Source organism: Ursus arctos, unplaced genomic scaffold (assembly GCF_023065955.2).
Source record: "Ursus arctos isolate Adak ecotype North America unplaced genomic scaffold, UrsArc2.0 scaffold_5, whole genome shotgun sequence".
NCBI lineage: Eukaryota > Metazoa > Chordata > Mammalia > Carnivora > Ursidae > Ursus > Ursus arctos.
Genome location: NW_026623067.1, coordinates 44,525,355 through 44,547,781, shown reverse-complemented (window position 1 = coordinate 44,547,781; position 22,427 = coordinate 44,525,355). Strand labels below are relative to the sequence as shown.

Below are 22,427 nucleotides of genomic sequence, written 5' to 3'. Positions count from 1 at the left end.
GAGGCTGTCATTCAGAATCGATGAAGAGAGAAGGACCTTCCAGGATTGGCAGAAACGGACCAAATTCGTAACCACCAAACCAGCCCTACAGGATATATTAAGTCGTTCTATAAAGTAAAAAGGCCCCAAGAGTGATACAGAACAGAAATTTACAATCTACAGAAACAAAGACTTCACAGGCAACATGATTAAAATGTCATGATTAAAATCATCTCTCTCAAAAATCACTCTCAATGTGAATGGCCTAAATGCTCCCATAAAAGCCACAGGGTTGCAGATTGGATAAAAAGACATGACCCATCCATTTGCTGTCTACAAGAGACTCATCTTGAACCTAAAGATACATCCAGACTGAAAGTGAAGGGATGGAAAACCATTTTTCATGCCAATGGACCTCAAAAGAAAGCTGGGGTAGCAATTCTCATATTAGACAGATTAGATTTTAAACTAAAGACTGTAGTTAGAGATACAGAAGGGTACTATATTATTCTTAAAGGATGTATCCAACAAGTGGATATGACAATTATAAATATCTATGCCCCCAACAGGGGAGCAGCAAGATACACAAGCCAACTCTTAACCAGAATAAAGAGACATATAGATAATAATACGTTAATAGTAGGGGACCTCAACACTCCTCTATCAGCAATAGATAGATCACCTAAGCAGAAAATCAACAAAGAAACAAGAGCTTTGAATGACATACTGAACCAGATGGACCTCATAGATATACACAGAACACTACACCCCAGAACAACAGAATACTCATTCTTTTCGAATGCACATGGAACTTTCTCCAGAATAGACCATATACTGGGTCACAAAACAGGTCTCAACTGATACCAAAAGACTGAAATTATTCCCTGCAAATTCTCAGACCACAATGCTTTGAAACTGGAACTCAATCACAAGGAAAAATTTGGAAGAAACTCAAACACTTGGAAACTAAGAACCATCCTGCTCAAGAATGATTGGGTAAACCAGGAAATTAAAAATAAATTTAAACTATTTATGGAGACCAATGAGAATGAAAACACAACGGTCCAAAACCTATGGGACATTGCAAAGGCGGTCCTAAGGGGAAAATACATAGCCATCCAAGCCTCACTCAAAGAAAAATCTAAAATGTAGTTTTTATACTCTCACCTCAAGAAGCTAGAGCTGGAACAGAAGAACAGGCCTAACCCATGCACAAGAAAGCAGGTGATCAAGATTAGAGCAGAGATCAATGAATTAGAAACCAGGAGCGCAGAAGAGCAGATCAACAGAACTAGAAGCTGGTTCTTTGAAAGAACAAATAAGATCAATAAGCCAATGGCCGGACTTATTCAAAAGAATAAAGGACCCAAATTAATAAAATTATGAGTGAAAGGAGAGAGGTCACAACCAACACCAATGAAATAGGAAGGATCATTAGAAACTTTTATCAACAGCTTTATGCCAATAAATTAAACAACCTGGAAGAAATGGATGCCTTCCTGGAAACCTATAAACTACCAAGACTGAAACAGGAAGAAACTGATTATTTAAACAGACCGATTAATTATGAAGAGATTGAAGCAATGATCAGAAACCTCCCCAAAAACAAGAGTCCAGGGCCTGATGGATTCCCCGGGGAATTCTACCTAATATTCAAAGAAGAAATAATACCTATTCTCCTGAAGTGTTTCAAAAAATAGAAGCAGAAGGAAAACTACCAAACTCATTCTATGAGGCCAATATCACCTTGATCCCCAAACCAGGAAAAGACCCCATCAAAAAGGAGAATTACAGACCGATTTCCCTCATGAATATGGACGCCAAAATTCTCAACAAGATCCTAGCTAATAGGATCCAACAGTACATTAAAAGGATTATCCATCATGACCAAGTGGGACTCATCCCTGGGATGCAAGCGTGGTTCAACATTCGCAAATCAATCAGTGTGATAGATCATATCAACAAGAAAAGAGTCAAGAACCATATGATCCTCTCAATTGATGCAGAAAAAGCATTTGACAAAATACAGCATCCTTTCCTGATTAAAACACTTCAGAATGTAGGGATAGAGGGTACATTCCTCAATTTCATAAAAACCATCTATGAAAAGCCTACAGAGAATATCATTCTCAATGGGGAAAAGCTGGAAGCCTTCCCTTAAGATCAGGAACACGACAAGGATGCCCACTCTCGCCACTATTATTCAACATAGTACTAGAAGTCCTTGCAACAGCAATCAGACACCAAAAAGGGATAAAAGGTATCCAAATTGGCAAAGAAGAAGTCAAACTGTCTCTCTTCGCAGATGACATGATACTCTATATGCAAAACCCAAAAGAATCCACGCCCAAACTATTAGAAGTTATAGACCAATTCAGTAATGTGGCGGGATACAAAACCAATGCTCAGAAATCAGTTGCATTTTTTTAAATTTTTTTTAAGGTTTTATTTATTTATTTGACAGAGAGAGAGACAGCCAGCGAGAGAGGGAACACAAGCAGGGGGAGTGGGAGAGGAAGAAGCAGGCTCATAGCGGAAGAGCCTGATGTGGGGCTCGATCCCATAACGCCGGGATCACGCCCTGAGCCGAAGGCAGACGCTTAACCGCTGTGCCACCCAGGCGCCCCCAGTTGCATTTCTATACACAAACAATGAGACTGAAGAAAGAGAAATTAGGGAATCCATTCCATTTACAATAGCACCAAAAATCATACGTTATCTCGGAATCAACTTAACCAGAGACGTAAAGGATCTATATTCTAGAAACTACAAATCACTCTCGAAAGACATTGAAGAAGACACAAAAAGATGGAAAAATATTCCATGCTCATGGATTGAAAGAATTAACATAGTTAAAATGTCTATGCTATCCAGAGCAATCTACACTTTCAATGCCATCCCGATCAAAATACCGATGACATTTTTCAAAGAACTGGAACAAACAGCCCTTAAATTTGTGTGGAACCAGAAAAGGCCCTGAATCTCCAAGGAATTGTTGAAAAGGAAAGACAAAGCTGGGGGCATCACAATGCCAGATTTCAAGCTATACTACAAAGCTGTGACCACAAAGACAGCATGGTACTGGCACAAAAACAGACACATAGACCAATGGAACAAAACAGAGAACCCAGAAATGGACCCTCGGCTCTTTGGGCAACTAATCTTTGACAAAGCAGGAAAAAACATCCAGTGGAAAAAAAGACAGTCTCTTCAATAAATGGTGCTGGGAAAATTGGACAGCTACATGCAAAAGAATGAAACTTGACCACTCTCTCACACCATATACAAAGATAAACTCCAAATGGATGAAAGACCTCGATGTGAGACAGGAATCCATCAAAATCCTAGAGGAGAACATAGGTTGCAAGCTCTTTGACATCAGCCACAGCAACTTTTTTCATGACACATCTCCAAAGGCAAGAGAAACAAAAGAAAAAATGAACTTGTGGGACTTCATCAAGATAAAAAGCTTCTGCACAGCCAAGGAAACAGTCAAAAAAACTAAGAGGCAGCCCACGGAATGGGAGAAGATATTTGCAAATGACACTACAGATAAAAGACTGGTATCCAAGATCTACAAAGAACTTCTCAAACTCAATACACGGGAAACAAATAATCAAATCAAAAAATGGGCAGAAGATATGAACAGACACTTTTCCAATGAAGACATACAAATGGCTAACAGACTCATGAAAAAATGTTCAACATCATTAGCCATCAGGGAAATTCAAATCAAAACCACACTAAGACACCACCTTACGCCAGTTAGAATGGCAAAAATGGACAAGGTAGGAAACGACAAATGCTGGAGAGGATTTGGAGAAAGGGGATCCCTCTTACACTGTTGGTGGGAATGCAAGTTGGTACAGCCACTTTGGAAAACAGTGTGGAGATCCCTTAAAAAGTTAAAAATTGAGCTACCCTATGATCCAGCAATTGCACTACTGGGTATTTACCCCAAAGATACAGACGTAGTGAAGAGAAGGGCCATATGCACCCCAGTGTTTATAGCAGCATTGTCCACAATAGCTAAATCGTGGAAGGAACCGAGATGCCCTTCAACAGATGACTGGATTAAGAAGATGTGGTCCATATATACAATGGAATATTACTCAGCCATCAAAAAGAACGATTTCACAACATTTGCTGCAACATGGATGGGACTGGAGGAGATTATGCTAAGTGAAATAAGTCAAGCAGAGAAAGACAATTATCATATGGTTTCACTCATTTATGGAACAGAAGAAATAGGAAGATCAGTAGGAGAAGAAAGGGAAGAATGAAGGGGGGGTAAACAGAAGGGGGAATGAACCATGAGAGACTGTGGACTCTGGGAAAGAAACTGAGGGCTTCAGAGGGGAGGGGGGTGGGGGATTGGGATAGGCCGGTGATGGGTAGTAAGGAGGGCACGTATTGCATGGCGCACTGGGTGTTACATGCAAGTAATGAATCATGGAACACTGCATCAAGAACTGGGGATGTACTGTATGTATGTGACTAACATAACATAATAAAAAAATTATTATAAAAAGGCTTTTAATTAAAATTTTAACTTTAAAAATAAATACAGAGATAGGAAGAAAAAGTACCTTAAATACTTCTCAGTTTGGGCACCTAAATACATTAATAGAAAATAGTCTTAAGTAAATATAGTTTTAGAGGCAAATATAAATTTCAGTGCCTTAAAATCGAAGTGAGCTTAGGGATCATTTGAGGTACTAACAAAGCTGTCCGCCTCTAGGTACCAAGTCCAACCCATTACTCTGCTAAATAAGGTAATATTAGGAAATGTATTCTTCCTACCTCGATTACAGTCCAAGAGTTGGGCCAGGGTGATGATGGGGTATTTTGACTGAAGCTCGAGTACCAGACTGGAAAAAAACAAAACATACCAAGATAACTTCAGTTCCATTATCCATCCCACAGACTTCAAAAACCACACCTGAAAATAAGCAGGGTCAAATCGTGGTTAAGCAGCTTTCATTATAGAAGCCTGGGTTTAATTAGGTTCTACACCTTTAAAGTATTTTAGATTTACCTAGTGCCTTAAAGGTGCTTCGCACCCAGGTCTCAGATTAGAAAAGAGAAATTAATTTTAAAGACCCTTCATAGGGAAAATAAGGCGGCCTTAACTTGCCCTGTATTTTTCATACCACAAATAATGCACCTTAATGGCCTCTAGTCTTGTCCCCTACAATCCATTTTCACACGTCAGCCAGAATAATCTTTTAAAACAAAAGACAGATTCTATTTTGGTAAGGCTTCCTCAGTGGCTTACAGTGAAGTCTAAACATTTAACATACCTACAAGGCACTGCAATGTCCCATGCAATATTTGAGACATACTCATGCTAAAATTTATCGGACATTTGTTTTACTCGGTGTCCTGTATTTTATTAAGGAGATCCTCTATCATTTTTTAAATGTGTCACCTAGTTATTCACTTCCCCCACTAGAATGTCAGCTCTGTGAGGGAAGGACCCATGCAGTTTTGGTTTTTTTTTTCTAAGTAAGCTATACAGCCCACCTGAATCAAGAGTCTCGTGGTCCTCTGACCGAGCCAGCCAGGAGCCCCAGGACCCATGCAGCCTTGATCACGGTCTTGGACCTGGCATGGCAGGCGTATCCACAAATACTGAGAAGTAGGCCCATCAGTACAAAGCTCAGGCACCCCCTATTGGGAGTTAACTCTAACTACAGACACTAGCTTCACATCCACAGGTAGATAAACAATCTTCCTGCTTTTTCAGAATATCTCCAGGGTGATAATATTGACTTCCCAACAAAGGCTTTAGGGTAACCCCCCTGTTTTATATTTTAAAAGGATTTTGAGCTTTCAGCATATTTCTCTTGGTCCTCAAGGCAAGGATTAATAACCACTTTTAACAAATGAGGAAAGAGACACTGAGAAGGTAAAGAGCTAGCCCATGATGACCAATAAATGGGAGTGACAATTCTGACCCTGGAAGTTGACTTTGTGCTCTTTTCACTGTACCACATGGCCATCTGGGCTGACGAGAAGAATCAGAATTCCTGGGTCCTTCCTCCTCAGCCAAAAAGCTTCTCACGGAAAAAGCCTGACACCTGACCCCTCTCCACAGATTTCACTGCTCACCCCATAATGGTTCCTCAACAATAGCTTGAGAGGAGACAGCAAGTCCTGGCACCTGTATTTTGAAGGACAGGTGGTTCTTAGCTAATCTCTCAAGTGACAAATTAAACTATTTAGGTCTAGAGACTAAAGACCTTGCTCAGAATTACAGGGAAATAGGAGTAAAACTGACCAGAACCCCAAATCCATCTCTTTTCTCTTTCCTGCATCTCTAAGAGACCACACCCAACTAAAGTTCTGGGGACAGGGATTTCAATTTGACGACATACCTTTGTCAGCTTTCTTCTGAAATAAGGTGGGAATGGCTGAATCTGCTCCGGGGACATCTAAGAACCTCACTTCTTGAAGTGCCTCTGGAAAGTTCATCAGGCTGAGGGTCTGCGGGTTTCCTGCCAGCTGAGACCTCCCTGGAAGGCTGCCTAGATACTACTTGTGCCCCTTAGGAAGATGCACTCAGGCTTAGGCCTCCAGCTTCTACCAGGCCAGGAGGCTAGGTTTTAAACCAGCAGTGCGCTGAGGAAACCTGCCAAGTCCGGCCCACTCTCTCCTGCCTGGGCGCGCCCCCACGCTCCCTCCAGCTCTGCTTTTGTGAGCTTCCGGAGGAGCAGAAACGGAGAGCAGGGAGTAACTAAGGAAGGGTGAGCCGCCCGCGGCAGAGGATTAGGAGCTAATGCCCTAAAACAGAAGAGGCCGTGTGAGCAATTCGATCACGCTAGCAATGCAACGCTCAACCATGCTCTGTCCCTAACCGCTCCGCTTACTTGGTTTCGTGTGGCAAGTGTGGAGCAAGTGTCACAGGAGCTCGGACCTGTGTGAGGTTCGCGGGCAGTCTTGGGTTTTGAGCGCGAGTGCCGGCCTGGGAGGCTGGACTAGCTCCCAGATACGCAGCGCTGAAGAACCTGTGGAGGCTCTGCTCCCCGAGACCAGCGCAAGGAGGGATACTGGATCCCTTTAGGGTCCTGCCTAAAACAAAAATGACAAAAGCAATGAATTAGAATTACTGCTTGCACGGGTCACTGAGGAAAACTGTACTGACAGAATTCTAGTTGGAGCCCTGAAAGGTCGGAAATGGATATCTACCAAATTACCGACCTGGATTATAGCCGGCCTGAAGGGTGATCGCACTTACAAGACTATCTGGACCCGGACCGGGAGCTGGCGGCCGGGAGAATCTTTTTTTCCGCGGGAGCGGTCCAGCCCCTCTGCTGGATTCGGCGCTCGCTCCTCCTAGCCGACCCCCACCCCCACCCCCGGCTGCGCGCGCAGCTCTCGCCGCAACCCCGGCTCCGTTACCTGGGTAACGCGGGACGCGCGCGGAACGTGCCCTGTGAGGCGGGTGCGCTCAGCCTGACTTAGCTCCTCCTCTCCATTGCGGGTTGCTCAGGCTACACCTTGCCTGCAGCTTGCTCAGAAGCGGTTCTTTCGCCGGGAAAGCGCGGCCTCGTGCCGCTCAGTAATCATCCAGTGAGAAGCCGGGGGTGTGGTAGAGGGGAAGGCGCCCGCCGAGTACTTAGGGTCTCGCCGCGGCTGTGGCCCGCCTACTTCGTACCCTGGAGCGCACCTTCGGTTTGTCGCAGGCGAGGAGTCGTAGAGCGCCCACCAGGCTGCACCATGGTGACCCCCTGCCCCACCAGTCTCGTGAGTCCCGCCGCCCGGGCTGGGAAGCGGGACAACGACCAGAACCTCCGCGCCCCGGTGAAGAAGAGCAGGCGCCCACGCCTTCGGAGAAAGCAGCCACTGCAGCCACTGAACCAGTGCCCGATCCTTGGAGACTCCGGTGTTTGCGACCTGTTCGAGTCCCCCAGCTCCGGGTCTGATGGTGCAGACAGTCCCGCAGCGTCCGCGGCGTTACGCCGCAGCCCCCTACCCGCTCCTGCCCAGCAGTTGGTGCAGCTGGATCTACAGACCTTCCGAGACTACGGTCAGAGCTGCTATGTCTTCCGCAAGGCGCGGGAGAGCCACTTTCACCCGCGGGAGTCGCTGGCGCGGCAGCCACAAGTGAGGCGTTGGGAGAGCGAGGTCCCCACCCGCGCTTCTCTTCCTCTCTCGGGCTCTTTCCTCTTCTGCTCCGTCGCGCTCCGACGCGCCCCAGGGCACGAGGTTCGCGGTCCGAGCAGGGAGGGGCTTTAGAGGGCCAGGCCACCAGCCTCATTTTACAAATGGAGAAAAATGGGGCCTAGACGGCGTAAGTAAGTGACCTGCCCGAAGTTTCCATACTGGTGAGCGGGAACATGGTAGAATGCAGAGGAGTGAAGACAGTGTCTAGGTTCGAGTCAGGATTCCTCCCGACCCCGGGCAAGTTATTTAACAATTTTGAGCTTATTTCTTCATCTGCCAAGTGGTAGCCCTCACCCCTCACTGAATTGCTGAGAGGATTACACAAGGTAATGTGTATACACCCGCGGCACAGGGCCAAGTACGAATCCAACGGTTCCGGCTCCTTGCCCGACCATTGCTCTTTGCGCAGCAGCGCCGCCCCAGGGTTTCCCAGTTTCCAGAGCTTTTAGGTTTTCCCTTTTTGTGCTTTCCTCTAGGGAAGCTTCTGCAGACCCTGTTTGCCCTAGGCTCAGCCGGTCCTCTAACCCCCTTCCCTCCCCGCAGGTAACGGCGGAATCCCGCTGTAAGCTGCTTAGCTGGCTGATCCCGGTGCACCGCCAGTTCGACCTCTCCTTCGAATCGCTCTGCCTGACGGTGAACACCCTGGACCGCTTTCTTACCACCACGCCTGTGGCTGCAGACTGCTTCCAGCTGCTTGGCGTCACGTCCCTCCTCATAGCTTGCAAACAGGTACCTCCACGCGGGGTCTGGGGGACAGCCAAACTCTCGGCCACTCTCTGGCCACCACCCGGCTTTCCAGCGCACAAGATTTAGTGCTGGGCTCTCTGAATTCATTCTGTCGTACATTTGCAAACGTATACATCCCACAGCTTTAACTTCACAACCCCCCCCCAAAAAAAACGAACCGTCCTTTCACCCTTAAATAGGCTGAAGTCGGTCCCCAAAGTAAATTCCAACAGCTCTTTGAAGCCCTGCTAGTCTAGACTCTGGGGGAAAAAAAAAAAAAAACGATTTAAAATTTCTGAAACCTTTCTTTAGCTGGACAGTAGTTAGAGAAACTGCGCTGGAAGTACACCCCGGGTGATTAAAGTGGAAGTAACGGAGAGGCGAAGGCGCAGCTGTCTCGCTGGAAGGGATGGGGGGGGTGGAGTCTTGGTTTTCTCCCGGGTTTGAGACTGGGATGGGCCTCAGCCCTGGATGCTGAGCTGCCGGGGCTGAGCGCCCCTGTGTTACAGGTGGAGGTACACCCGCCGCGCGTGAAGCAACTCCTGGCCCTGTGCTGCGGTGCCTTCTCTCGGCAACAGCTCTGCAACCTCGAGTGCATCGTGCTGCACAAACTGCACTTCAGCCTGGGCGCGCCCACCATCAGCTTCTTCCTGGAGCATTTCACGCACGCGCGCGTGGAAGCCGGGCAGGCTCAAGTCTCAGAAGCCCTGGAGGCGCAAGCCCTGGCGCGCGGGGTGGCGGAGCTGAGCCTGGCCGACTATGCTTTCACCAGTTATACTCCCTCCCTGCTGGCCATCTGTTGCCTGGCGCTGGCTGACCGAATGCTACAGCTCCCGCGCCCGGTGGACTTGAGGCTAGGCGGGCACCCCGAGGCGGCACTGCAGGACTGCCTGGGCAAGCTGCGGCTACTGGTGGCCATAAACGAGACCTCCCTGACTCACATGCTGCCCTTCCAGATACGCGAGAAGTGCAGCCTCTCTCCGAAATTGAAGTGAAATACACCTTTGCTTACCTGTTTATCCTGGCCCGGCTGCTGGACCTCTCCCATTGCTGTGAAAGAGTGCGGTCTTGGCCCATAGAGGGGTAATGGCTCACACTTGGTCATGAGGTCATCCTGCAGGTTGTAAATAGTGTACGATAGAACCGTCTCCTCATTTATTTATTTTACTAAGCGCACCTGAGAGACCCGAGTCTTTCCCCAATAAACAGGCTATCTTGGTTCGTCTGAATACTATTGCCTGTGTTGTCTGCGGGGAGGGAAGGTGAAGGCAGCTGGGGAATACAGGTTGTCAGTAACAACGAAGCAGTCCTGCTTCCTTGGCTTCCACTCTGTAATTAGGATATCTATGTGGGAACAACAGGTCCTCTGAGATGCCAGTCGCTGAGACGGTCACTTGTAGACCTGTATCCTATGACCCTCTTATGAGGCTGAGGACTGCTCATTCCCAGAGTTCCAAAGGGAAGGTGGGATGTGAACCTTAATAGAACCCACAGCAGTCTATGCTGTCTAGAGGGGCCGGGACACAGGATGCCCAGCTGGAAGCTTTGGGAACCACACAGGCACACTAGCTAGGGCAAAGCAAGACCTACTCTGACAACTAACAGATGTTGGAAATGAAGGCTTTGCAGGCTGTTGTGGCCATTACGAAGCCCATTTACCCTGCAATGACTTGGTTCAATAGTTCACTTTTGTCTTACACCTGCTGCATGAGAGCCCAGGATAACAGTGCATAGTAATCATGGCCATCATTGGGTTCTAGATGTACCAGGCACTATGTTTAGCCTTCATTATTTCAATCCTCCAACAACTCTCTGAGGTGGAGTGTGTTATCCCATTTTTCAGAGAAGGGCACAGCTACCAAGAGGGTAGGCAATAGTAGAGCCACCAGGATTTGAAGGCAGGTGATTGGAGTCTGGAGCCACACCCTTAGCCACACCGCTCAACTTAACCACTCACAGGTTTGTGGCAGTGCTTTTAAAAAAACCCTCTTCCTGAGGTAGGTGTGAGACAAGTTATCTTCTCAGTGCCTTCCATTCAACAGAGACTACAGAGCACATATCCGGACAGCCAGCACAGTCCCTGCCTCCAGCCGTGACACAGGTGGGAAGCTGAAGTCAGGAAGTGAGGCTGGGGGGTGCCTGGGTGGCTCAATCGTTAGTCGTCTGCCTTCGGCTTGGGATCGAGCCCCGCATCATCGGGCTCCCTGCTCAGCGGGAAGCCTGCTTCTCCCTCTCCTACTCCCCCTGCTTGTATTCCCTCTCTCACAGTGTCTCTCTCTGTCAAATAAATAAAATCTTAAAAAAAAATAAAAGTAAAAAAGTGAGGCTGACAAAAAAAAATCATAAAATTTTAATCCTTGGTTTACACTCTAAAAAAGTGATTCTGAGGCTTGCTGGAGTTAACTCCACAGCTGTCTCATCACCTTCATTCTCACTGAGTCTGCTGTAGACCCGGAGGAATCTCAGTTCTGTCACCTTCAGCAAATGTCTTCACTACTCTGAGCCTCACGCGGGGCTCTGTCTCACAAGACTGAGTTCATGACCTCAGCCAAAACCAAGCGTCTGGATGCTTAACCAGCTGCACAGCACCCAGGCGCCTCAGAGGTATGGATTTCATGAGAGGTTCCGTACAAATCCCTCTGCACAGGTCCTGGCATATAGCACATCTTCAAGAAATGAAGACTGGTGGCAGCCTGTACGATAATGGGGAGCGGTTTACACAGAAGAAAAAAAAACTTGGAGAAAGAAATGCAAGGCAAATATGGGAAAATGTTAGCTATTGGAAGTGAACCTACTATAACTCATTGCACTGTCTTTTCAAATTTTCTGTAAGATTAAAAAAAACAAGTTTTGGGCGAACAAAGTCAGTCATGTTCTACTATAGTTAGAATAAATGTAAATGTATGACAAATTTGCATAAATGAAAAGCAAACAAACTCAAACCAAATTTAGAGACTCTTCCTTGTACGTCTCTTCTTGAGCACCCTCCAGGTACTCTCCAGCACCAGGAGCACTTACTACGAGCCCCTCAGGTCCCTTCTCTCCCCTTATGTTGTTGAGATCTCCAGGAACAGTCTCCACTTAGGCTCAGGGATAGGGAAGTGGTGATCCCCAAGCTGTTTGAGAAAAAGCTGGTCTGTGATGATGAAAAGGAGGAGAAGGAAAAATTGTACCGTCTGACCCAAGTCCCCAAATATCTAGAGCCCTCAAACCAACTGTTGAGGGCAGGGGTAGGGCCACTGGCTCTTTTACAAAAGTGTGACTTTGGGGAGAAGTTGCTTTCACCATCATTTACTCCATCACTCAGCCAAGATTGATATGGGTGAGTTGGTTCCAGAATCATCCAGATTAGGAGTCATATATTCATGCTATTCCAGCTCTTTTTGCCACATTTTTATGTACAATGCCCCTACTCTTCTACACTTTGGAACTCACTGATGAAAAATGAGTATATTCTGTAAAATCAAGAATGGTCCCAGGTGAGAGATCTTCCCAAAACTCAACTAAGAGCTCCCCTACTCCTTTTACAGACTGGGAAGATGGGTAGAGATGGAGGACTGGCTAGTGACTAGTCCACTCAGAAATCAGAACAAAGCCAGGAATAGGTCATGGGAGGCTGGAGGAGCAGCTGAAAAGCCTTAAAACGACGTCAACAACATCAACTTATCCACACCAAGCACCAGCTGCATTACATAAATAATCTCATTTTAATAGCATCTCTACTGAAGTCAGCATTATGATTTTCCTTTAAAAAAAAAACATTTTATTTTTTAAAAAGTAATCTCCACTCCAAACGTGAGGCTCGAACTCACAGCCTTGAGATCAAGAGTCACATGCTCCACAACTGAGCCAGCTAGGTGCCCCAGTGTTATGCTTTTCCTAAAGACCTGGGGCTCAGGGATCTGGTAGGGGCTGGTTCCAATCCTCGGGTACTCTGACCCTGAAGCCAGAGCCCCTCACCGTCAGTGATATCACACCAATTCTAGCTGCCTGACCTCACCTCAACAAGGTCCCTGCATTTATAGATGGGTCAAAAAGTCTCTAAGTCTATTCTAGCTCTACTATTGTAGAACCATCTCCAACACTGTGAAGGGTGTCTTTATTAATCCAGATAATACGGAGAAAGAAAAAGGGATCATGCCACTTTAAAAGAGGATTTTCATTACTACTTGGTATAAGACACAAACCAGGTGCCCAACAGGAGGTTACAAAGATAATTTCAGATGACTGTTAAAATTCGATAGATCTAAGAGTGGTCTGAGAGATCCCCTCACCCAGAGCTTTAGAGATGTCCCTTTTGGGAAAGGCCCTGGTCTTGGGAAGGACAGCCAAGACTCCTGAGGAGAAAGCAAGGCCCGCTGTGTGCAGGGTGACCACATGCTGCGGTGGGCAGATGAGGCTTTTGGAGGAGAAAGAGACGGGGGTTTTAGAGGGTTTGGGACCGTCCAGTGTGGCATTTTCCGAAAGGGGAGGAGAATTTGTAGATGTCGTTTTTTCTTAATTGACTCTCTTAAAGGCTACACTCAGGCGTCGCCGCCGGGGAAAGTGCGGGTCTAAGGGTATGCGGCGCGGCTCTGGACATCAGGCCAAGAGAAACCAAGGGCAAGTCCTCGAGTCAAGAGCAGAAGTGCGCCCCCAGCCCTGGAGGAAGGGTCTTCTATAATCTGAGGGTAGTTCTGAGGAGTCCCTATTCGGATTCTACATCCCCACCAGATCCTACAGGGTGGTCAAATGCCAGAGTTTGGCTTTGGCGAGTGTCACTCCGCATTTATTTCGTGCAGTATGGCTGGGGTGGAAAGAAAAGGAAATAAGAATCGTTAATTTTTCCATCCCTGCTCTCCAAAATCGGAAAGGCGGTACCTAGTGTTAGGGACCAGCGGGGCTCGTCCACCCTCCCTTTTTCTGGCGCTGCCGGAGGCGGCGGCGCCAACACTCACCAAAAGGGCGCTCGCGGGCCCGGGTCCCGCGCTCGCAGATCCCGGGGGAAGCCGCGTTGCCAAGTTGGGTTTAACGCCTCCGCCCGCGCGCAGATTGTCCGGGGCTGAAGGCGCCACCTCTGGCGCTCAGGCGCGAGCAGCCCCGCCCGCGCCGAAGTCGTCCCTCTCCACTGGCCCTCCCTCCGCACCTCTACAACCACCCCTTGCTTCCAAACCCGCCACGCGCTTTCCCTGCAGGCGCCAGGCGGAGCGCGGACTGTGAATCGCTATTCCAGCCGTGGCCACCGCCGCCGAATAACCAGCACCGCGTTCCTGGGCGGGCGGGGAGGCAGGATGCAGTCCTGCGGAGGCGCCGCGGCGGGACGCCGAGCCTTCGACAGCATCTGCCCCAACAGGATGCTGGAGCTGCGGGGCCGGCCTTTCGTCAAGCCCGGGAAGCTGGAGAGGAAGGTGGGGCCGCGGGCCGGTGCCGGGCAGGGGCCGCACGCTCCGGGTCCGAGGGCTGACCCATGCTCACCGTTTCTGTGTCCGGCTAGTTCGCCCCTCCGCCGAAGTTCTTTCCTGGTTGCAGCGGCAGCAGCCCAGTGTCGGTATACGAAGATCCCCGAGACGCGGAGCCCGCTGCGCTGCCAGGTGAGCCTAGTGGCTCCCGCGCGATCCCTCGGTTTCCTCGTGCCGGGTGGGTAGGGCACGCGCGGCTCAGAAAAACTTTTCTCCCCCGGGCTCTGATGTCCTGGCGGGGATGCCAGTGGCGAGCCCTGGCGGAGAGACTCAGGGCCCGCCTGGTGCGTGTCTCCGGTTCTCCCTGCGCAGCCCTCACCACCATAGACCTGCAGGACCTCGCGGATTGCTCCTCGCTACTCGGGTCCGACGCGCCGCCTAGTGGTGACTTGACCGCCTCGCAGGTACCTCCCCTTAACTCCTGAAGCCCGGCGGCCGACAACCCAAATTCCGACTCGGGAGTCCAGGGTTCGCGTCCGCAGAGGCTCATCTCAGGCCGGGAGCGCTGGCAGATATAGCTAGTGGGGGCAGACGTGCCGGAATCTCAGCCCCGAGGATCGGAACTTCTTCCCTTCTAGTCTGTTGCGTCGGCCGTATTCTCAGAGCTGTTCTGACCAACTTGGGACAGAGGGGCTTACCTGGAGAACTTCCCTCCGGGGAAGGGGTCTCCTGTTCTCCCCGTCTATTCCCTGGAGCTGTGACAAAGCAATCTGGAGATTGAGCACTGAGGAAACAGGAGAGTAGGTGGGAGCAAAATGGAGCACTGGGCACCTGGTACATGTCCTGTCAGTGCTCCCAATATTCCCTTTCCGGCCATTCACTAACAATTTTCATTCCCTGGGTATCTAAGGAGTGTGAAGATTGACGAATAACTACTCGATCAAGACTGGAAAAAATGAATAGAGTTTACATTTAGGGGAAGAGGGACAAAGGACAAAGAACCCTGGAAGAGATCTGACAGCAAACGTTCCTCTCTGCAAAGATGGCTCTTCAGCAGTTGGTCACTTTAAAAAAGTCATTTCCTCCCCCTCCAAAGCCTCATGTCACATACCCTCATGCGGCAAAGAGGTATTTGACTTTTTCTTTTCCTCAAAAACTTATTTCCTTACTCCCATCCCACTTCCACCGCTTGCCAGGGCTGACTTTACCAGGTTGATGAGGGAACATCCCAGCATTTGTGTCTGGGAGGCCAGAAGACTGCCTGGCTCATCAATGGGACATGAAGTGCCCAGAAAGACAAGAGGTCTTAGAAAGATGCAACCTACAAGAGGGGTGCCAGTCCCAGCTTCCTGGCAGCAGGTCCTGGGGACATGGGGTCCATGGGGGAAATGTCCAGCACTGAACACTCCAGAAGATATGACTACCTTGAAAACAGAGGTTGGTTGTAGAACACAGCCTTTCAGGCTTCTCCTAAGTGCCTTTAGAATTGGGTTAGAGCCCAGATGGACTCAGGGTAGGTGGCCACATAGAGCAGAGAGTGTTAAGGCAAGAGGTGAGAGTGGGCATTGCCCTGCAGAGGCCATTTTGTTTTTCCTTTTCGATCTGGATGCTCAAAGACATCTTTCAACTTGAGCATCTTTCAACTGACCTAGAGGCCCAATCATGTCTTACTCCAACATGTTTATTTAGCAAGTCATGAAAATCAAGCAGGCTCTTGTTGAATTGTTGCTTAAGTATTTAGAACTTAAATTTTTACATCATGTTCTGTATCAGCCCCCCCCCCACTTTTTTTTGGCTGCCATTGTGGTTTGGAAAAATGCCAGATTTTTATCTAATTGGGAAGGTAGGATTCAAAGTTTCAAGCACAGAGCTCATGCCAGATGGTCCAAGAGGTCCAAGACTTTTCCTGGGGGAGACAGAGCTGGTAGAGAGGGAAAGACACCCCCTAGAGGAAGATCCCCTGGAAAGACTCTGGCCAGTGCACACTCGGGTCATATTTCCTAGCCTCCTTCCTGCTGAACAGAGAGAAGAAATACTCCAGAAGTGTTTGTTTGAGGTCCAGAATGAGCCAAGGACCCGGGATAGCATAGGAGGAAGCATTTCCTGGGGCCCCGTTCCTAACTTGGCCTCAAATCTCTTCGTGGTAAGGGCCTTGGCTGAATCTCATCTTAAGAGGAAGACCTTTCAGCCCTTGGAAAATGAGTCTGGTTTCTGGCTCCTTCAACAAGGACAGAACTTGTGCTTCAGGATTTGTCTCGGCCCTTTCTTCTCTTTACTTTTTTTTTTAACATTTTATTTATTTACGTGACAGAGACAGCCAGAGAGCACAAGCAGGGGTAGCGGCACAGGGAGAGGGAGAAGCAAGCTCCCCACTGAGCAGGGAACCTGATGTAGGGCTGGATCATGACCTGATCCAAAGGCAGGCGCTTAACTGACTGAGCCACCCAGGCGCCCCATGTCTTGGTCCTTTATAAGCTCCTTTCCCCTCTGATAGCCTCAGTTCCCAACTGGTGCTTGATGCCTCCCAGATTGAAGCACTCCTCCTTGAGGAAAGCTGATACTGGTACTTTCTTTAAGGTTAGGGTCAGAGCAAGTTCCTATTGTCAGCAATATTTGAATAGTAGAGAAGGCCTTGGGGGAGATGAGTATTATTAACACAAAGGAATCAATGAATCAATCACCAACAGTGGAATCAGAATAGATATTTCTGATGGGCATATTGGATGCATTCCCTCACACCATATGCCTTGAGAAACTTCTTTCCTTTTCCCCAGTGCTGTCTTCATTGGAAGACAGGCTTTGCTTAAAAAAGAGATAAACGCTAGAGGCAATGCAGTATGGAGGAAAGATTGATACAGTCATCATCATTCTCCATCAGGAGCCCCAATTCTATTTCAGAGTTGGATGATTTTGGGCAATTAACTTTCTCTGAGCTTCAGATTCTTCATCAAAGGGGGGGGTCACTTCCTGGGCCCTGCGTGCTTCCTACATTGGGTGAGAATTAACATAGGGACTTCGCATAAAAGAGTTTTGTCAACTCTAAATGTCCACGAATAAAGGGAGTAAGAAGGTTCCGGGGCTGCCAGCCTCCTACTGTCTCCTGCCTCACACACGCAGGCACATTGCAGGAACCCAGAAGCGTGTCCAGCTCACGATGCATCACTCAAGGAGGTGCATCACACCGTACGGAGAAAGTAAACTCGACTTGTTGAGCAACAGAAGAGCAATAGGGGCCACCCTTGCTGCATACTGAACAGAAGCACTTTCCGTAGCATCCCTGCCCCCTCATCATAGCCTACCTTTTCCCTTCCTGTCTGGGGAGAAGGAGGTTTAGCTGTGACTGAGGCTCGGCGGGATATCGGGATATATAGCCTCACGTTATTTCTTTGGATGGCCCCGCACGCTGTCAGGTCTTGGGAGGGAAGTCGGAGTGCAAGCACACCCGCTCCCTTATCTTAGGGCACAGCTCCTTGGCGGGTCGGCGGTAAGTTGAACTGAGGTTCAGCAGGAGCTGGAGCAACGTCTCGGGCCTCAAGGAGGCAGCTGGTTGGCTGGTGGCGGGCCAATGAGGCGGCCCGGGGACTGCCGGCTGCCAGATGCCAGGCGTGGGGCCACCACGCTGCGCGCGGAAGGACTCCCGCCTCAAACACAGCCCCGCAGTTTCGGCGCCCTTCAGGACCCTCGGGGACCCTGTCCCTGCTTCGAGTGAGTGTTACGCGCCTCACCATGGCAGTGCAAGCCTGCTGGGTTCCAAGCCTGGGATGGGGCTTTGATTTTCAGGTAGGACGCTCGGTTGCGAACGACAGTGCGTGCACAACCGGGAGGGCGACTGTCGGTCTGGGAAGTGTTTCAGACCTGCTGGACTTGACATTCACTATTTAACACTTTTGGTTTATTTCAGAACCATTCTCTGCAAACTGCAGCGGACTTGGGTCTGCAGGATTTCAGAGACACAGTGGATGATCTCATTGCAGGCAAGTGCAGTCTCCTTGCAGTTCAATAAAGGGAGGCGGGGGTGTCCCCCACTCCGCAAATCAAACTAGTTCAGATTTCCATTTCGTGGTCGCGAAGGTGGTAAACCCAGCACCTGTCAACACCATAACTCGTCGTATTTACGAGACAACATCCTTTCTAATAGAGAAGATGAATCGCTGAATCTATAGCGCTTTCCCAGTTTATCGGTTTGAGTTCTGGGAGAGGGAGCCCTACGCTGTGATGTCGTCGAGGAGAGGTTGGGTGACAGGAGTGTACAGAACAGCGGACCTGTGTGACTTCAGGCAGGTTTGCCCTGGCCACCGTGGAAATTAAATTCAGATCAACTCAATAGGCATATATTGAGCGCCTGCTGTGTATGAAGAAGATATCAGAAAGGGCCTGGGAAAAGTAGGGATTGCAGAGTGAGGGGTGCTTTACTTAACAAAGTCTTCACATAAACCCTACACCCCGCGTGGCGTTTTGTCCCTGTAGCCAGCTGGGCATGAGTCTGAGGCTGCAAACCTAGCTCCCGCTCTTCCTCAGATTCATCCTCTTTGATGTCGCCTCCTCTGGCCAGCGGAGACTTCCCCTTCTCTCCTTGCGACGTATTGCCATTTGGGCCCAGTCTCTCTCCGCCGCTGGACCCAAGGGCCCTGCAGTCACCGCCGCTGCGCCCTCCTGACGTGCCCCCGCCGGAGCAGTACTGGAAGGAGGTGGCCGACCAGAACCAGAGGGCACTGGGGGACGCGCTCGTTGAGAATAACCAAGTAGGGGTACTGGGCTGGCCGCCAGGAATCCTGGGTTGGGGACAGGGTATGGAGCTCTGGGCGAAATGGGGGTTGCAGGAGCGGGAATGGGCCCCCGCGTAAGTCAGAACCAAGGGACGGGGGAGTGCTTCACACGGCTGCCTTTGCTCCGGTGGCTCTCCTCAGTTTCTAACCTCAGTAAGCGGGAATAATCCTGCCCGACCAGATTTTTAATAGGGACATCAATATTTACGGAAGTCTTCCTATACGCCTGGTATTGTGCTTATCAATTTACCTTTTTTTTCTAATACAACCACTGAACAAAATACCCTTACTACCCCATTTTACAGGTTACGAAACTGAGGTATAGGAAGATTGAACTTCAGAGGCAGAACCTGTATCTTCTTGTTGCCCAAGTCTGTACTCTTCACCAACACGCTTCACTGAGGAATGAGATACATTTTGTCTAAGTGCTTTGTAAAAACAAAGGACAACTAAACAAAAGTGATTATTATTCTCACCAGTGCAAGTGCCCTTGGGTCCCCGTTCCAGATTAGATGTTAGGATCCTGGTATAATTCATGCAGAGTATGCAGATGAGACCGACCACGGTGGCCTACCTCTCAGTGTTTGGGTCTCCTCCTGCAGCTGCACGTGACGCTCACCCAGAAACAGGAAGAGATCGCCTCGCTCAAGGAGCGGAACGTGCAACTGAAGGAACTTGCCAGTCGGACCCGGCACCTGGCCTCGGTGCTGGATGTAAGTGGGGTGCGGGTGTGTGGGACACTGCGGGACGCCGGAAATGTTCCTGTGCAGCCCCCGCCTTGTCTTAGTATTGGGACCCAGAGGGGTTGGGAGAAGGGCGGTGGCTGCCGAGAGCTTGCTGAGCCACTTGCAGCCCGCATCTAAGTCCACGGAGTTCCAAAGGCGCCCGGGGAGTCCAGCCGGCCCCAGCTTGGCGCTCCTCCCCATCTTTTGTAGAAGCTGATGATCACGCAGTCCCGGGATTGCGGAAGGACAGCCGAGCCGCTCTTGCTCAAGGCGACAGCCAAAAGGAGCCTGGAGGAGTTGTTCAGTGCTACCGGGCAGGACTGCGCGGAAGTGGACGCCATCCTGAGGGAGATTTCCGAGCGCTGTGACGAAGCGCTGCAGAGCCGCGACCCCAAGCGGCTCCGGCTCCACTCGGAGCCGGCGAGCAGGGAAGTCATGCCGGGGAACCTGCACGGCACCTTCCGGGGGCTGCGCACAGACTGCAGCCGGAGCGCGCTAAACTTGAGCCACAGTGAGCTGGAAGAGGGCGGCTCCTTCAGGACCCCCATCCGCAGCCATAGCACCATCCGCACCCTCGCTTTCCCCCAGGGCAATGCCTTCACCATTCGGACAGCCAACGGGGGTTACAAATTCCGCTGGGTCCCCAGTTGAGCTGCGATGTGGTTCCCCAAAACACTGCCCTGTATCCGGGCTGAAGCGCCTGGAGGCCAAGTGGGAGTAGCTGGAACTGTTTCCTGAACCCGGCTTCTCAGAAGTACTCCCCCTGCTGGGCGAACGCCACCCTGAAACGAATTCTTTTTTCAGGAACAAAAACGTCTCGATAATGATGTAAAGTATAAAATACTTTAAACCGTATTTATATACCGTATAAAATACGGTATATAAATACTATATATTCCCTCCCCTTTCATAGTGTGTGCGCGTGTGTGTGTAAACACACATATAAAAATCAATTTTAAAAGTATTTTTAGCAGCTTTAAATTATGTACTTTTAGAACTGGAAAGGACTTTGAAATCACTTAGCTATTTTATAATTATATAACGCCCTACTTTTATAAGAAGGAAAAGGAGGCTCTAAGAGATTAAATAATTTTCTATAATATATTAAGAAGCATTATTGGGAACTTCCAGTCTTTCTCACTAGTTACTTAAAGAAGCCAGGTTTGTGAGTGAATGCTTCATTACATTACTCAACTTCCCCTGGTCCTGGAAGGACCCTTAATTTTCTTACTGTTGAAAACTTTTGTTCTGGCTGGAAGAATAAAAAGTTAGGAGAGAGAGCCAAAACACTTGCTTAAGGGCAATAAAGTAGAGAAAAATGTAGATGCTTAGAGGCAATGGGCTATCTACAAAATAGGTTCCAAACACATTTGTTTGTAATGATCATTCATATAATTTTGTAAGATTTATGGTATATGTTTATATTAATTATATATAGTTTATATGTCTGAACAGAATAATCACACAAAAAGCAAACTTTGTTGATAAAAAAAAGTTTTAAGAAAATAGTATATTTCACGTGAAAAAGAATATATATTTGTGTGTGTGCACGCGCACATGTGCACGCACCAGAAATCAAGTGTGGAAATCTTGGTAAAAGTAAAACTATCTATTTGAAGTCCATAGATAAAACTGCGGTGCACATTCATGTCTTATATTTCTAGGGTTGATCTTCTAAAAAAAAAACTTACACATTATATAGTGCCTTCCCTTTGACTTTTTTTTCTATTTCCTTTTGTGTGGGGTTCCTCTGTTGTGACATTATGTGACTGGCATATGTCAAGTAGGGATTTGTCCCTCCCTTCCCAGTTCTCAACACGAGAGCTCCTTTTTTCTGTGGCCTCAGCGTGGGCAAGTTTCCAGCCCTGTTACACCACACCGCTCACTCTGCCCTCTCAGTGGTGATATCAGATGGCAGGTGAGCTGCGCAGGGTGGCAGAACCTGCTCCTCCAGGTTGTCCTATGTACTGCTGGGTTTAGAAACCAAAAAAAAAAAAAAGTGATAAAATAGACCACATTTCCTCATATTTTGTCTAACAAATGGACTCTTAAAAAGTACACTAGTTGAAAATTGAAAGTTGAAAATTCTTTTCATCGGCTTATATATAAAGTTACTGAAGCTCAGGTTCAGAAAAAACAAAACCAACAAAGACCCTTAACTTGCCCTGAGAAACAATTGGCAGAAAGACACTGACAAATAACAAGCAGGCAGCCCACCTCCTTTTTTTCCCAGTACAAAGAGGAGGGAGACCTTTGGGCTAGTGCTGAAAGTCAAGGGGTTGGTGCCTGAGTGAAATAACTCTTCTTCATTAACCTCAAAGCTATGGGGGAAACCAACGGTAGTTTCTACTTACACAGAAGTCAGTATAAACTCCTCTAAAACCATACTTACAGGAGTCAGAGGCCTTATGATAGATACTACTAGCTTTATTATTCTGTAGCTTTAAATTTTTTCTTTTTCCTTTTTTTTGGAGTTGTTTTTTGAGAAAACGATAAACTTTAAACACTACAATAGCTTAACTTGCTATTAATTTTTGTAAATATTACTTTTATGCAATTGAATCTCATCAGCCTATTGTAAATCTTACGTTTCAGTTAATTCCAAAGGAAATAATGTTATTGCTCGACTTTTAAAATACGACACAACCTGGCTTTTGTTAACAGACGAATACACTATTTGGTTT

General features: G+C 48.3%; 2 protein-coding genes across 2 annotated transcripts; both read left to right on the top strand.

Moving 5' to 3' along the window:
* The first annotated feature begins 7,510 nt into the window (after positions 1 to 7,510).
* CCNO (cyclin O) lies at positions 7,511 to 10,076 on the top strand. The gene is made up of 3 exons (XM_026498423.2): positions 7,511 to 8,088; positions 8,692 to 8,877; positions 9,384 to 10,076. The coding sequence occupies exons 1-3, from the start codon at positions 7,702 to 7,704 to the stop codon at positions 9,867 to 9,869; spliced, it is 1,059 nt and encodes a 352-aa protein (XP_026354208.1). The 5' UTR covers positions 7,511 to 7,701; the 3' UTR covers positions 9,870 to 10,076.
* Positions 10,077 to 14,144: 4,068 nt separating this feature from the next.
* Positions 14,145 to 22,178, top strand: MCIDAS (multiciliate differentiation and DNA synthesis associated cell cycle protein). The gene is made up of 7 exons (XM_026498424.3): positions 14,145 to 14,261; positions 14,348 to 14,444; positions 14,625 to 14,716; positions 18,154 to 18,226; positions 18,771 to 18,994; positions 19,621 to 19,731; positions 19,954 to 22,178. The coding sequence occupies exons 1-7, from the start codon at positions 14,145 to 14,147 to the stop codon at positions 20,392 to 20,394; spliced, it is 1,155 nt and encodes a 384-aa protein (XP_026354209.1). The 3' UTR covers positions 20,395 to 22,178.
* The last annotated feature ends 249 nt before the right edge of the window (positions 22,179 to 22,427 follow it).

Excerpts from the sequence above, each read along its gene's own strand:
- CCNO (XM_026498423.2), top strand. The coding sequence starts at position 7,702 with ATGGTGACCCCCTGCCCCACCAGTCTCGTGAGTCCCGCCGCCCGGGCT. Across the intron at positions 8,089-8,691 it reads CGCTGGCGCGGCAGCCACAA|GTAACGGCGGAATCCCGCTG; the intron begins GTGAGGCGTTGG and ends CCCTCCCCGCAG. Across the intron at positions 8,878-9,383 it reads TCCTCATAGCTTGCAAACAG|GTGGAGGTACACCCGCCGCG; the intron begins GTACCTCCACGC and ends CCTGTGTTACAG.
- MCIDAS (XM_026498424.3), top strand. The coding sequence starts at position 14,145 with ATGCAGTCCTGCGGAGGCGCCGCGGCGGGACGCCGAGCCTTCGACAGC. Across the intron at positions 14,717-18,153 it reads GTGACTTGACCGCCTCGCAG|AACCATTCTCTGCAAACTGC; the intron begins GTACCTCCCCTT and ends GGTTTATTTCAG. Across the intron at positions 18,227-18,770 it reads AGTGGATGATCTCATTGCAG|ATTCATCCTCTTTGATGTCG; the intron begins GCAAGTGCAGTC and ends GCTCTTCCTCAG.